Source organism: Euleptes europaea, chromosome 19 (genome assembly GCF_029931775.1).
Source record: "Euleptes europaea isolate rEulEur1 chromosome 19, rEulEur1.hap1, whole genome shotgun sequence".
Classification (NCBI taxonomy): domain Eukaryota; kingdom Metazoa; phylum Chordata; class Lepidosauria; order Squamata; family Sphaerodactylidae; genus Euleptes; species Euleptes europaea.
In genome coordinates, this window is record NC_079330.1 from 28,360,703 (window position 1) to 28,377,444 (window position 16,742).

The 16,742-nt window shown below is 46.8% G+C and overlaps 1 protein-coding gene across 1 annotated transcript in view; it reads left to right on the forward strand.

The window, feature by feature from the left end:
• TLCD3A (TLC domain containing 3A) overlaps window positions 1–13,201 on the forward strand; it is a 28,673-nt gene extending 15,472 nt beyond the window's left edge. Inside the window, exons 3-5 of the mRNA XM_056865267.1 lie at window positions 5,581–5,794; window positions 9,096–9,191; window positions 12,895–13,201. Of these exons, the coding sequence (XP_056721245.1) occupies window positions 5,581–5,794; window positions 9,096–9,191; window positions 12,895–13,167 (583 nt within the window). The 3' untranslated portion in view covers window positions 13,168–13,201. The remainder of the gene's footprint in view (window positions 1–5,580; window positions 5,795–9,095; window positions 9,192–12,894) is intronic.
• Window positions 13,202–16,742: the final 3,541 nt, after the last annotated feature.

The following is a 16,742-nucleotide window of genomic DNA, read 5'->3' on the forward strand; positions in this document are numbered from 1 at the left end:
AGAAACACTGTTCACTATCTCTCCCACCTTGCTGCCCAGACACCCATAAAATGCCTTAACCTTGTCCTGTCCTATTCCTATGACCCACACCCAGCCCCCCTTTTATTCCTTAGCTGTCCTCCCCCCATCTCTAGGTCACCTCTGTCTCTTCCACCCCGCATCTGCCTTACAACAATCCCCCTTTAGCCATCCACACACAGTTGGTAAAATAAGACATTGGACCTTGGATAAACAGGTACTGGTTGTGACTACATAGTGGTGATGGAACTGCATTCTACACATGCCCAGAGGTACTCTTAGCTAAATTCCCATTTCCACAATGGAGTCCTGGAGCCGTAAGTTAACAAAAGTATGCTTCTCCCAAGAGCTTTCCTTCTACGTGAATGTTGATGGTTTATGGAGAGCTAGTGTGGTATAGTGGTTAGACTGTCAGATTAGGACCGGGGAGATCTGGGTTTAAAAAAAAAGAATATTGGTATAATCACCTGTGTATTAGGTTCTCTGAATTCCCCACTTCGATTTAAAAATAAAAGACCTGAACCCAGATCTCCCACACCTTAACACCGCACGGGGTCACCTGATGGAGGAAGGGCGAGGCCAGTGATATTCTGAGATAGATTATTTTTTTAAAAAATAATTTTATTTAGTAACAAAAAGAAAATTACTAAATCAAACGCATCATGCTTACGTAATAGGCGGCACCTTTTGGAAAGTTTGATACATGGTATGCATGATTAACTGTCTTCAATATCAGCCAGGATAATAAAGATAACGAACTCGAAAAATCCCGTTATATAAGATTTTTAAGTCCCTTTATACAGCCTAATAAACTATAGCATGAAGACTACTTATTCGCTACACCCCAACATCTGATCTGCCATTTTCTTTAAGTAGCTGACTATCATTCTTAACAGTATACTAAGCGTGACTGCATGCTAAATCTTTTATTACTACTTTATAACCGTTTAACATAAGTATAAAATTAATCAACTGAATATTGATAAGTCCTGCTTCTAATAATGCACCTATATATTCTAGCTACATTATTCTTACCTATTTACTTCCTAGTTATTCTACTACATAATATTGAGATTACATTTGCGCATAATCATATTAAAGTTTCAATTTCTTCTGCCATTCCCCGACAGGTCTTTTATTCAACAAATGAGTCAGCTTTGCCATCGCTGCATATTCAGCCATTTTCTCTCTCCATCTTTCGATCTCGGGGATTTCTTCTTGTTTCCACTTTGATGCCAGAACCACTCTAGGTTCCGTTATCATATAATTGAAAAGTTCACTGAGATTTTTGTCCAATTCTTTGAGTGCAATACCCAATAACATTGACTCTGGGTCTAGAGCAGTGGTTCCCAACCTTTTTTTGACCAGGGACCACTAGGACTTTTTTGTTCGGTGCAGGGACCCCAAGGTTCAAAATACAAATTCCGAGAATTTGAAAATAAACTTTAATCATAACTGTTAGTTAAACAATAAACTTAGAATAATATTTGAATATATATATTTTATAATAGAGAACTTTTAATTGAAAATATTAATTTATTATGGGTTTATAACTTTGTTTCGCGGACCTTAATTTAGTTCTCGCGGACCCCTGGGTTTCCACGGACCCCCGGTTGGGAACCAGTGGTCTAGAGGAAAGCTGAATTTTAGCACCTTCTTGATGGATTTCAATCCAAAAAATTTTTTGATGGATTTCTTGATGGATTTCTATCCAAAATTTCTTGACTTTGGGAGGAGATTTCTGGCATCATGGGGGAAAGGGGAAAGTTAATTCATCCCAACTCTGAACTTGCACTTGCTCAAATGACTGAAATTTATGATGCAAGTTCCTTGAGGGCAGAGACCTGCTGTTTTTTTATATCCTATACATCGCCATGCCCCTTTTGTGGATTGCAATCTACACAGTTCCCTGAGACCTACGCAGGCATCCTTTAGGTATAAGTGATGTATAAACATGGTTAGTCAGTTAAACATCCTCTCAGTTGTGCAAGGCTCTTTGCCAAAGGGGGGAAAGAGAGCTGTTATTTCTCAATGGTTCTCCCTGCAGTGTGTTACAAAGAGACTCAAAGAGCTTCTGCATTTTAAACTCCCTCCCCCAGGTTTTTGAAGTCTCAGCTAAAAGTCCAGAGTGGCACAATTGCTGTGGGTAATAGACTATCCATCAGCACAGAAACAAAATCAGCAAGAATCTCATAGGAACATAACAAAGGCCCTGCTGGATCAGACCAAGGCCCATCAAGCCCCGCAGTCTGTTCACACTGTGGCCAACCAGGTGCCTCCAGGAAGCCCACAAACAAGGTGACTGCGGCAGCATTGTCCTGCCTGTGTTTCACAGCACCTAATATAATAGGCATGCTCATCTGATCCAGGAGAGAATAGGTATGCAGCATGACCAGTATCCATTTTTACTAGTAGCCATGGATACCCCTCTCCTCTTTGAACACGTCCACTCCCCTCTTAAAGCCTTCCAAGTTGGTAGCCATCACCTCATCCTGTGGCAGGGAGTTCCACAATTTAACTCTCCTTCAAAGGTCTGTCCCCGACCATGGGGAACTTGATTTCCTGGGACTCTGATTGCAAGAAAAGATGGTTGGGGCGGGGGCACGACCTGACAGCATATTCTAACCATGCATTGTGTGGAGGGAGAGAAATTTCTCATAATACTAAGAGCCAGTGTGGTGTAGCGGTTAGTGTCAGGATAGAATCCGGGAGACCCGGGTTCAAATCCTCATTCTGCCATGAGAGCTTGCTAGGTGGCGTTGGGCCAGTCACACACACTCAGCCTACACTACAGGCCTGTTGCAAGGATAAAATGGATCTGCTTTGGGCCCCCATCAGGCAGAAAGGTGGGGTGTAAATGAAATGCATAAATAAAATGCAGGGTCATCCCCAGACAATGATTAGCAGTAGGTTGATGGAAGGAAGCTGTTTTCCGTATAAGTAACTTCAGTGGCCGCTGGTTTGCATGGGGGCTGGTGGGGCAGGGAACGGGGCAGTCAACAGTAGGCGGAGCAAGCACCTTAGGTTTTCTTTCTCGATCCTCCTCCCTTGCAATGATGCTAGAAAAAAATTGCAAGCACCAATCCCTACGCAGGTTCCGAACTTATGCAGCCTCTCAGTCTGCAATATAAGTAAAAAAAGGGAACTCGTCCCAAATAACAAGATTGTAGAAAAAATAGTGGCTAAATAGAGACAACAATCAAAACTGCATATATGAATGCATGAAGCTGCCTTATACTGAATCAGACCCCCTGGTCCATCAAAGTCAGTATTGTCTACTCAGACGGACAGCGGCTCTCCAGGGTCTCAGGCAGAGGTCTTTCACATCACCTACTTGCCTAGTCCCTTTTATTGGAGATGCCGGGGATTGAACCTGGGACCTTCTGCATGCCAAGCAGAGGCTCTGCCACTGAGCCACGGCCCCTTATCCTTTTCTTCCATTTGTCTGCACTTAGCTTTTGCTGGATGGCCCAGCTAGCCTGATCTCGTCAGATCTCAGAAGCTAAGCAGGGTCGGCCCTGGTTAGTATTTGGATGGGAGACCACCAAGGAAGTCCAGGGTTGCTGTGCAGAGGAAGGCACTGGCAAACCACCTCTGTTAGTCTCTTGCCATGAAAATCCCAAAAGGGGTTGCCATAAGTCGGCTGCAACTTGAAGGCACTTTACACACACACACAGCTTTTGCTGCACCTGACGCAGTAGAGTGATAAAACTGATACTCCAAAATGTTGTGCTAGGCCTGGAATATGCTCATCTTCCTTATTTATATACAGTAATATCATAAAGCAATTGTATCCTAACACACTACACACTTTGAATAACATGCTAATATGCTGTCCGTCTGAAGACACATACTGGACTGATGATCTGCTAGCGTGAATTTTACGTGATTATGTATCCTGTGGTTCCTGAGCTCCACACTGAGCATCTTTGAGTCCTTCTTTGAAGCGAACGATTGGGCGACTGAAGAAATCTGTCATTGAAATGGGATTTTTACTGGATTCCCCTCTCGCCGTTTGCTGAACTATTTTGCATTGGATGTACCATGATGTCTTATTGATTTTGAGATGATTTGTCAATGTGCATTTATGAATTGATTTGGATGTTCTTATGCATATTGCAATACATATACACGCTGACTATATAATTTCGCAGATTCTTTAATATACATATTGTTATTCATAGTGTGTAGTGCTTGGGATGCAATTGCTTTGTGATATTACTGTATATATGCAGTTTTGATTGTTGTATCTATTTAGTCATCAGTGCTAATATTTTTTCTACCATCTCCTTCTGCAGTGGCAGGAGAGAAATCCTGCTGCATGACCAACCACGCTTCCAAAAACCACTATTTGACACAGCAGTCAGAAGAAAAGTTTATGAGACAAACTAAAGCTTATGAGCACAGCTGGTTCCCATTTGCTCTGCAGCTCCCCCAAACCCTAAGTCAACAATTCATTTTGAGAGCCAGCGTGGTATAGTGGTTAAGAGCGGTGGTTTGGAGCGATGGACTCTGATCTGGAGAACCGGGTTTGATTCCCCACTCCTCCACATGAGCGGTGGAGGCTAATCTGGTGAACTGGATTTGTTTCCCCACTCCTACACACGAAGCCAGCTGGGTGACCTTGGGCTAGTCACAGCTCTCTCAGCCCCACCTACCTCACAGGGTGTCTGTTGTGGGGAGGGGGAGGTGATTGTAAGCCGGTTTGAGTCTCCCTTAAGTGGTAGAGAAAGTCAGCATATAAAAAACAACTCTTCTTTTTCTTCTTCTTTTGCAATGCACGTAGGTCTTTGGGCATACTCAGAAATGAAAGGCATTCTCTCACCACCGGCCATTAACTACATACAGCCAGCCCAAACCAGATTCAGGGTTTCTGGTTTCGGAAAAGAGACTTTTAGGAGCCCCAACGTTTTTCTTCTTCCAGGGGGTAACATTTTTTCAGAAGCTCTAGTAACAAAGGGGTTGAAAGCGTGTGCAGAGCGCCTTTAATTTATTACTCACTAATGGTGTGATCCTGTGTATGTTTAATCAGAAGTAAGTCCTATGTTCAATAGAATTCACTCTCTAATGTGCAAAGAATTGCGGCCTGGAAGAGGTTTGGCTTTCTATGGGAGGTTTATACTGGAAGTTTATACTGGAAGGTCAATCAATGGCTGTTAGCCTTGAGAGTGAAATAGAGCTTCCATGCACAGAAACAGTATATCCCTGAATATAGTTCTCATCCTTTGTGTGAGAGATTCCCAGAAGAAACTAGGTACTCCCTGACAGAGTCTTGGTTTGATCCAGCAACGCATTCCTTCATCTACATCACCCACAGGTATTGATCACTGATATGCAGCAGTGTTTAATGTCAGACATTATGGGACAGATGGCACCCAGAAAACATTGAGAACTTGCCAGTCGAAGCCTTGTGAAATTTCATATTTGACACCTGCCATAACCAGCTCTCATTGATATATCAACTTGGATCGGCAGAAATCAAATAGGGAAACCCCCATTTAATAATAATAATAATATTGCACAACTCTCCTTTACACTTCCGTGTGCCCTTTCCTCCCACAGGCACTGGTTGGCACAGGAGTACATCTGGTTCGTGGTTTCCTACATGACCTATGACCTCTACATCATGTACCTCTGCTACTGGCACAAGAGCGAAGAGAAGGGTGAGGACCAGAAGAAGCACTCCCTGGCCAGCATGAAGGGCTTCCTGCAGAGGGAACGGCTGATGGTTACTCACCACATCTTCATCCTCGTCATCCTCACCCCCGTGGCTGTGGTGAGAGCGCATAAGGAGGGACATGGTGGGAAGGCTGAGCCAGAGATGGGACATGGTTGGGGTGGGGGAGTGGCCGCTGAGCAGAAGTTGTACGTCTATGGTCCTGGACGAATCTGTCTCCCTCATTTCTGGTAGCCTAAGCGCTTTTCTCCCTGTCTCATAATACTAGAACGCGGGGTCATCTGCTGAAGCTGGAGGGAGAGAGATTCAAAACTGATAAAAGGAAGTACTTCTTCACACAATGCATAGTTAAATTGTGGAACTCCCTGCCACAGGATGTGGTGATGGCTGCCAACCTGGAAGGCTTGAAGAGGGGAGTGGACATGTTCATGGAGGAGAGGGGTATTCATGGCTACTAGTAAAAATGAATACTGGTCATGATGCATACCTATTCTCTCCAGGATCAGAGGAGCATGACTGTTATATTAGGTGCTGTGGAACACAGGCAGGTTGGTGCTCCTGCACTTGTCTTCCTTGTGGGCTTCCTAGAGGCACCTGGTTGGCCACTGTGTGAACAGACTGCTGGACTTGATGGGCCTTGGTCTGATCCAGCAGGGCTTTTCTTATGTTCTGACAAATGTAGGCTTAAAGCAAAAGGTCATTGAATTATGGTGTCCGCTTCAGAGGTGCTAACAGCAGCATCAGAAGAGAGTCACAAGAGGGACCGTGGCTGTGGAAGAGCACATTGTTCCCCATGTAGGAGGGCCCAGATTCAGACCTGGCCCAGTTCAGTTGAAGTCTCTGTGTGACATGTCCCCTGGGGGGGACATGTCACACAGCCCCAGAGAGCCACGGGCAGGCACGTATAACAGGGCTGAATAAGACAGGGGTAACGGGAAGCTAGTACAGACTGGTAAGGAAGGAGTCGAAACGGTCTTTTCCATCTTTCTTTCCAGCACCCCAAGAGACAGAGCAGCAGTGCAAACTCTGAGTTATCTTCAGCCCTGACACAAGTCAGGGTAGCCAGTGTGGTGCAGTGGTTAAGAGCGGTGGTTTGGAGCGGTGGAGTCTGATCTGGAGAACCGAGTTCCATTCCCCACTCCTCCACATAAGCGGCAGACGCTAATCTGGTGAACCAGGTTGGTTTCCCCACTCCTCCACATGAAGCCAGCTGGGTGGCCTTGGGCTAGTCACAGTTAAGAGCTCTCTCAGCCCCACCTACCTCACAGGGTGTCTGTTGTGGGGAAAGGAAGAGAAGGTGATAGTAAGCTGGTTTGATTCTGCCTTAAGTGGTAGATAAAGTTGGCATATAAAAACCAACTCTTCTTCTTCTTCTAGTCCCATAGACTGTTTTTTTGGAGGGGCGGTAGCTCAGTGGAAGGGCCCCATAAGGGAAGCTAGTGTGGAGGAAAGGTTTCCTCTGCCTGTGCCCCCAGGGAGCGGCAGCCACTCAGAACAAAAACGAAGTGGCACCCTAAAGACTAATGACACTTATTTCAATGAGAAGTGGGTTGTGGAGCTCAAAACCTCAAGTTGAAATAAGGGTGGTCAGACTTCATGATGTTGCTGGATTTGGGTTGCATTTTGCTCCAACAGATGTGACATTGCAGACAGTTAGGATAGACAGCGCTAAGCTTTGATGGACCAACCAACCTCCTGGCTCCGTATAAGGCAGCTTTGTACTGTCACAGAAATGGGAAGGAAATTAAAAGCGTTAATGCCCCAAAGTCAAGTGCATACCTAGTTGCAATGCTCCCTAAAAGAGGAACGGTTTAGTGAACCGCTGGAAGGTAAAGAGGAGGGGCCGGGGGGAGGAAATGATAGGAAGAAAGTCAATTCCTTTGAAATGTGGTGCTGGAGGAGAGCGTTATGGATACCGTGGACTTCCAAAAAAAACAAATCAGTGGGTTCTAGATCAAATCAAGCCTGAACTGACTCTAAGAAGCTAAAATGACTGAACTGAGGCTGTCGTACTTTGGTCACATTATGAGAAGACCAGAGTCACTGGAAAAGACAATCATGCTAGGAAAAGTTGAAGGCAGCAGGAAAAGAGGAAGACCCAACAAGAGATGGATGGACTCTATAAAGGAAGCCACGGCCCTCAATTTGCAAGATCTGAGCAAGGCTATTAAGGATAGGATGTTTTGGAGGACACTGATTCATAGGGTTGCCATGAGTCAGAAGCGACTTGATGGCACTTCACACACACACACATGTGGGGGAGAATACTCCTGGGGTAAAGTTTTCCAATGTCTGGGCACACTGGGAGCTTACAGAAAAACCTCCTCCTGTAAGCCCACCCATCTCACCTCTCTGTTAATAGAGGCAGACACCACAGGGACATTGTTTGGTGCTGCCTGATGGTGGCACAGACCTAGGAGGGGATGAGTGTACATGGAGAGACTGTGGTGTAGTGGTCAGTGTCAGACTAGGATCTGGGAGATCCAGGTTTGAAACCCTGCTCGGCCATGGAAGCTCACTGGGTGACCTGGGGACAGTCAGACTCTCTTAGCCTAACCGACCAAACAGGGCTGTTGTGAGGATAAAACAGAGGAGAAGAAGATAGTTTGAGCCACTTCAGGGTCTAAATGAAATAAAATAAATAAATGAAAACCTTGCTTGAGGCAGAAACAATCTTGGCATCTCCCCATCCTTTCAGATTTTTAAAGTAGAAAAGGGGTGTTTCTGATTGGGGGAATGGCACAGTTAATCCCACCCCACATCAGGATCCATATTGAGTCTTTCCATGGTTGGTTTAAGGCCAGTTTTCCCATCTGGAGTTCCAGACATGGGACATCAGCACAGCTTGACTGAAGAATTTTGCAAATTTTGGGTGGGGGGTTGCTCCTAAATGATAGAAGAAGAAGAAGAGTTGGTTTTTATATGCCGACTTTCTCTACCTTTTAAAGGAGAATCAAACCGGCTTACAATCTCCTTCCCTTCCTCTCCCCACAACATACACCTTGTGAGGTAGGTGTGGCTGAGAGAGTTCTGAGAGAACTGTGACTGGCCCAAGGTCACCCAGCAGGCTGCATGTGAACGAGCGGGGAAACTAACCTGGTTCACTAGATTAGAGTCTGCTGCTCATCTGGTGGAGTGGGGAATCAAACCCGGTTCACTAGATTAGAGTCCACCGCTCATGTGGTGGAGTGGGGAATCAAAACCGGTTCACCAGATTAGAATCCACCACTCTTAACCACTACAAGGCAAAGGGTCATGGCCCAGTGGCAAAGGTGCACACATTTCAGAAGGAGCCTGTCAAAAAATAGAGAAGACATGGTGGCTTCTAGGGCGAGTCTGCTACGAGCCATGAATGCCTCCCTTCCCACCCTAAAATCCCATCCATGCTCTTTCTTTGCAGCATCTTCGGGGCGAACTGGGAGACTTCTTCGTCGGCTGCATCTACACGGCAGAACTCAGCACCCCGTTTGTATCTCTGGGCAAGATCCTGATGCAGGTAAACTGGGCTTTATTGAGGAAGTTTGCATGCCGCACCTCGAGACGGCACACATGAGTAAAACCCAGGGGGGCAATAAAAAGAAAGTAAAAATATATCAATAAAACTATCCAAGTCAATAATATAAAGCAAATTAAGAAAAACTGCCAATAAAAGCAAGCCGGGGCATAACAGTACATAAAACTGTGCTGTCTAAAATGATACTGATAACACAGTCCTCAGGCTAAGAGCAGACAATGGTGGTGGAGGAAAATACCACCAAGTCATAGCCAACTTATAGTGACCCCGTAAGATTTTCAAGGCAAGAGACAAACACAGGTGGTTTGCCATTGCCTTCCTTTGCATATAAGAACATAAGAAAAGCCCTGCTGATCAGACCCAGGCCCATCAAGTCCAGCAGTCTGTTCACACAGTGGCCAACCAGGTGCCTCTAGGAAGCCCACAAGCAAGACAACCGCAGCAGCATTATCCTGCCTGTGTTCCACAGCACCTAAGATAATAGGCATGCAGAATTGCGTAGCAACTCTGGGCTTCCTTGGTGGTCTCCCACCCAAGTACTAACGAGGGCCAACCCCATTTAGCTTCCATGATCTGGGGAAATTGGGCTGGCTGTGGCCATCCCAGATAGGGCAAGACCAGAAAATAAAACAGCTAAAAGAATGGAACCCTTTGATTGAAAGCCGAGTAATGAGAAAGTAAAGAGGAGCTTAGCGCTTCAAGATAAGTAAAGTAGATGCCGGGAGGGGCATTCCCAAGGCAACAAGTTATGGATACCTACGGTTCTCAAAGGAATGCCCTCCCCCCAGTTTAAACCAGAGACATACTTCATTATGTAACCCAAAAAGGGTGACATTTTGCATGTGAAAAAGTAAAAACCATCCATTCTCAGGAGAGTATATAATTTCAGAAGACCCTTTTTTGATCTATCCAGTGGTACATCCTGTCTTGTTTCCACATGCCCCTGAAGGCCTTTCAGCAGAGCAGCCAAAGTCTATTAATGCCCCCCAGGACTGATATTCAGAGGTCCATTGCCCTGGAACATGGAAGTTCCATTTAGCCATCATGGCTAACAACCCTTGGTCGATAGACCCGTCATGAATTTGTCCACTTCCTTTTTTAAAGCCACCCAAGCCAGTGGCCATCGCTACACTCTGTGGCAGTGAGTACCACATGTTAATAATAGACCGCGTGGAGCAGTAGCAGTATTTTATTTTGGTGTGTCTTAATTCTGTTACCCATCAACTTCATTGGATGACCCAAAGTACTAGCGTTTGGGAGGAGGGAGAAAAAATTATCTCAGCCACCTGCATAATTTTATAAATCCCTTCCTGAGTAATCTTTCCACACACCCCTGAAGGCCTTTCGTCATCAGGAAGATGCTCCAAGCCATTGATCACTTTTGTTGCCCAATGTGTATGTGAAATACTTTTCTGATTTTGCCTCCTGATTGGAAAGAGGCACGCCTGGGCAGTGACTCATGCAGAGACTCATGCAGGACCTCTTGCGACACCTTGGGTTTGACAGTGACTGATCCTGCAGCATCCGACACAGAGATAGGCCATAATTGAATACTATCAACAGAGGTTAACTGGTAGGAGGCAGGCCAGAGCAATTGTCTGTCATTATTCAAAATACTTACATCCTGTTTTTAAATTGTTCAAAGCAGGTTATCACTAGTGTAAGACATACAGTCAAGCAGCAACATCCAACTATCAAAATGAGATAAAATAATAGAATCATAGAGTTGGGACGACCAGGGTCATTTAGTCCAACTCCCTGCACAATGCAGGAAATTCACAACTACCCCCCCACACCCAGAAGATGGCCAAGATGCCCTCCCTCTCATGATTTTGCCTGTTCATAGAATCAGCATTGCTGACAGATGGCCATCTAGCCTCTGCTTAAAACCCTCCAGGGAAGGAGAGCTTACCACCTCCCAAGGAAGCCTGTTCCATTGAGGAACCGCTCTGTTAGAAAATTCTCCCTAATGTCTAGATGGAAACTCTTTTGATTTGATTTCAACCTGTTGGTTCTGGTTTGACCTTCTGGGGCAACAGAAAACAACTCGGCACCATCCTCTATATGACAGCCCTTCGAGTACTTGAAGATGGTTATCACAATACAGTTCTGAAATTGTTTTAGAAGAAGAGTTGGCTTTTATATGCCGACTTTCTCTACTTTTTAAGGAGCCTCAAACCGGCTTACAAGCACTTTCCCTTCCCCTCCCACAACAGAAACCCTGTGAGGTAGGTGGGGCTGAGAGAGCTCTAAGAGAACTGTGACCAGCCCAAGGTACCCAGCTGACTTCATGTGGAGGAGCGGGGAATCAAACCCAGTTCTCCAGATCAGAGTCCACTGCTCCAAACCACCGGTCTTAACCACTACACCAGACTGGCGCTCCAGCTTGCTCCTGAGGAGACCCTTTTCCTAGGAGACCTCTACACCAAAGGAGGCATTTACTCCACAGGGAATAGCACTGGCTGTCAGCGCCCCCGTCTGCTCCTTAGCTAACCCTGCAGATGCCCCTTCGGTGACTTGTAGCTGTACCATTGCTTGACCTAGGATTGCCCCCCTCATTAGGGTGCTCCAGAGTGTAACAGACCTGCTTCTCCCTCTGGGTTGGGGTGCTGTAGGGTGTGCCATGGCCTCAGGTGAGCCAGAGCAAGAAATCATGCAGAGATACAGCATTCAGACTCTTTTGTGGATGAGTACTTCGGGGCTCACAGGAGCCTTTCATTACTGGCCTCCTTTCTCTGCCAGACGCATAGACACAGTGCCCCCAGCACACCAGTGGAGGACTTTCTTTGTTTATTTCAGTCATTTCTCGGCTGCCTCTCCAGAAAGACTGCTAGAGGCAACTCCCAGGAAATTTGAAACGACAGTAATAAAACCCTAAAAAACATCAACCATTTTAAAATAACCAAACAGCAGCAATAAATCATAAAAATTACCTAAGACCAGCAGGACGGCAAGAAAAACAAAGCAGCAGCAACCCCTATTCCAAATCAGAGCATTGCTCAAGTGGGTATAAAATCTGGAAGGGGGAAAAAAAAAAAGGAAAAACATAGCAGACATAAAACACCCAACACAGTAAATCAGCTAGTAAAACAGTGGAGAAATGCAAACCAAAACCTGGGCAAATAAGATGGACTTAAAACCTGGCACTTAAAACTCGCAGAGCAGGGGCCAGCTGAATTTCCAGGGGGAGAGCATTCCACTGACAGGGTGCCACCACTGAAAAAGGCCCTGTCCCCTTTTGACTCTTGTGGGTAGGAGAACTCGGAGCAGGGTTCGAGGTCCCGAATAGGCGGGCTGGATGGTCTGGGTTCCCCCGGGTGCCTTGGTTTCATGGTGTAGAGCCAGCATGGTGTAGTGGTTAAGAGCAGTGGTTTGGAGCGGTGGACTCTGATCTGGAGAACCGGGCTTGATTCCCCTCTCCTCCACATGAGCAGTGGAGGCTCATCTGGTGAACCTGGTTGGTTTCCCCACTCCTACACATGAAACCAGCTGGGTGACCTTGGGCTAGTCACAGCTCTCTTAGAGCTGTCTCAGCCCCCACCTCCCTCATAGGGTGTCTGTTGTGGGGAAGGGAAGGTGATTGTAAGCCGGTTTGAGTCTCCCTTAAGTGGTACAGAAAGTCAGCATATAAAAACCAACTCTTCTTTATTTAACCTCACCTTTTTTGTTCCGTTTGTCGGGGCAGCTCAAACTGCAAGATTCGCTTTTGCACAAAGTGAACGGGATCCTCATCTTGGCCACCTTCTTCCTGTGCCGGATCCTCCTCTTCCCGTTCATGTACTGGACCTACGGCCAGCATTCGGGCCTGCCCATCTACGAGGTGCCGTTCCGCATCCCCTTCCACTGCAATGTGGCCAACGCTCTGCTCATCGCCCCGCAGCTCTACTGGTTCTTCCTCATCTGCCGCAAGGCCATACGCCTCTACACTAGCTCGCCGACTCCGGACCGAAGCAGATAACAGCGGGTTTGGGCTCGCCCCAGAAGCAACGGGCTCGGAGCCGGCCCACCTCTCGGAATCAGCGTTTTCGGGATTGAGGGTCTGAAACCCGCCAGGGGGGTCTGATGGAACCTGCGGCCGAGGCCTGCGTTACCTTCACTGCCACGCAGAAGAAACAGGGTCAGTGGCCGGCCTCCCGCCCGCCAGCTCTCTCCTGGGTGCGAGATTAACCGGAGCCTGCCACTGCCTGGCTTTTGCTGGGTTCCTGCCAGGGGAAAAAAACAGTGGTCGCCGGATACAGAATGTTTGCAAGCCAGTAGGACTAGGGGGTGCCAGAATCTGGTAGCAGCCCCTCAACCTCTAGTGGCCCCCGGTAGCCTTTTAAGGTTGGGACGGGGCCTAGACCACAGCCCGAATCATGGGGCCACTCCCTTCCCGTCGTGACCACCTGCTTCCCCCAACCCCACTGTGCCCCCCAGGTCTTCCCAATTCTCCTTCTGACTGCCTTATGCCACTTCCAGTTTGGGCGCCCTCTCCTCCCACCCCAAAGTGAACACAGCCTACACTACTGACTCTTAGAAAAGGAACTCGTGAGGTCAACTCAGCTGCACAAAGTCCTTAAAATTTTTTTGAATGCTGTCAGGTTTGGCTCCCACAGGGCTCTCTGTATTCTGTGCTGCGTAAGAATTCAGGTCCTGAGTTTCAGATTTTAGATTTAAAATATTCAAGTTGCTAGGCTTTCTGGTTGACGGCAGATGGTTGGAAGTGCAGAAGCTGGGGAAGGGAACATTCAGAGGGCTCCCTTGAGCAGCGCCCTCTGTGCCTTCGTGCCCTTCCCAATACCGAGCACAAGCAACACAGCTTATGCAAAATGGGCCCACGTGGGCAGACGTGCTTCACCTCTCAGTGGGGTGCAAAGGTGCCAGTTTCAACCCTTAGCATCTCCTGATATAAAAGGGTTTTTGGGTATTGACAAAAAAAACACTGTGGACTTCCTTAGTGGACTAAGAACTAACCAGGGCTGACCTTGCTTCGCTTCCGAGATCTGGCTAGCCTGGTCCATCCAGGTCAGAGCAAACAGCACTAGGCATGGTTTTTGCAGAATTCGGGCAGGAGCACACACCAGCCCTGCCTGTAATGCTTGTGAATCTTGTGTTAAGATTGTAGTGGATGAAAACCACCCACTGATAACTCTGTAGGCTCCACAGCTGGGTGAGCATTTTCAAGCTCTGTAGAAGCTTGAAAGAAGGTCAGACCAGAACCAACGGATTGAAATTAGAGCAAAAGAGTTTCCGTCTAGACATTAGGAAGAACTTTATAACAGTCAGAGCGGTTCCTCAGGGGAACAGGCTTCCTCGGGAGGTGGTGAGCTCTCCTTCCCTGGAGGTTTTTAAGCAGAGGCTAAATGGCCCATCTGGCAGCAATGCTGATTCTGTGACCTTAAGCAGATCATGAGAGGGAGGGCATCTTGGCCATCTCCTGGGCATGGAGTAGGGGTCACTGGGGGCGTGGGGTGGGGAGGTAGTTGTGAATTGCCTGCATTGTGCAGGGGGTTGGACTAGATGACCCAAGTGGTCCCTTCCAACTCTGTGATTCCAAGCCAGGATTTTCTAAGCACCCAGATCCTGTGTCATGGCACCTGAATCTGTGTGGGATTCCAGAATTGCAGGAGGATTTGGGGAAGAGCAGGTGCCCAGCAGTTTCTTAACCCTGGGATCTGGACTCTCCCTGGCCAAGCTGCCGGGGAAGGACAAAGATGGCGGGGGGGGGGCAGACAACTCCAGCTCCTGTGCAAGGAGGATCTTGTCCCTTCTCCCTGGCTTAATTCCTCAAGAGACCCCACTCGAGTGCCACTTCACCCGCAGAGAACAGCCCAGTACTACCAGTTTGTATTAACAAAATGTGCCTCTGCTGGGCGTCGAAACCTCTGATAATGGTGACTTTTTATGATCCGTAATGTGCCTTACACGCAGCAGATAGGAAAACAAACCGCCCTCCCCGAGGCCTTTAACAATGCACTAATTCCAGTTTGTTACTGGTTCTTTTTGGTGAGCCAACTGCTGGTTAACACTGCAATATCCATTCTGGAAAACCACCTGTAATTGTCACGTTTACTTGTATTGTAATGGTATGTATACCTGAAAGGTTTTTAATTTAAGAAACAGATTCTACACTACGTCTTCTGTTTGGTTCTCCAAGTAATTATGGTATTATGCATGGGAGTTTGACCTGGGGTTCAATGCTCGCTCGACCCACACTTCTGTTGCGAATCCAAAAGTTGCTATGCACCAGCGAAGTCACCAAGCTCAAATCAGGAAGCATTTGAGTCCCCACCCCTTGAAATGCTGCTTTGTAATTGGTTGTAGTGCTTACTCTGAGAAAAACATCCCCCTCCCCCCCCCCCAGCGAAAACACAAGTGCTGTTTTAAAAACCCAACTGAGCTCTTTAAACAGAATGGGGTGGGCGGGGGAAGAAACCCAAGCATCATTTTAAAACACATTTTTATGTGACAGCGCCTGCTCAGAAAATATAATGCTGTGTGGGAAACAAAAAGCAGGAAGCATTTGAGTCCCCGCCCCTAGAAACACTGCTTTGTAATTGGCTGCAGTGCTTAGTGTGAGAAAAACGGCACCCCCCAAGCTTCCCTATCCCACGCTTTACCTTATGTATGGTAATTTCACCTGGACTGATCTCAGGGGATATTGAAGAATCGGGTTATAACACGAACAGAAGCCCCGGGATTTGTGAGGGCTGGCAGCGAGGTCATCTCTAATGGACAGAAAACTCATACATAACTCCAAGGAACAACTGAGTCAGGCTGGGGGGCGAACATGAGTGAAAGTACCCATCCATAAAGAAACTATGGCGAAACGGCTAGATTGGCTCAATATTTAGGATTGCCCTTTCAGGTTTTAGTTATGGGTGGGGCAGAGATTTTGTGGAAGAGATTACCGTAGTCATAGTCCTGCTGGACAAACAGGGCAATCCTATGCAGTTACTCCAGTCCAAGCCTGTTGAAATGAATGGGTTTAGACTGGAGCAACTCTCCTTCGGATTGCACTGAAAAAGACGTACAACATTAAACAGTAAGAAAGTTTATTTTGAAGAATGTTCGCGGTTGCTTTGTATGCCTTGTGATGACCAGAGGACTAGGGGTTCCTGAGGGACCATCAGCTTGTAATCTAAAAGAAGGGCTGGAGGAGAGATGTCATCCCTCCCAACCTCTAAATGGCGACCCTACAATGTTTTTAAAGATTAGTCACTGACTTTTTCTGTTGGATCATCCAAATTATTATAAAGAGGTGGCTGTGTGTTTTAAGTGCCGTTAAGTCACCTCCAACTCATAGTGACCCTATGAATTAATGACCTCCAAAACATCCTATCTTTAACAGCCTTGTTCAGATCTTGCAAATTGAGGGTCGTGGCTTCCTTTATAGAGTCAATCCCTCTCTTGTTGGGTCTTCCTCTTTTCCTGCTGCCTTCAACTTTTCCTAGCATGATTGTCTTTTCCAGTGACTCTTGTCTTCTCATAATGTGACCAAAGTACAATAGCCTCAGTTTAGTAATTTTAGCTTATAGGGTCGGTTCAGGCTTG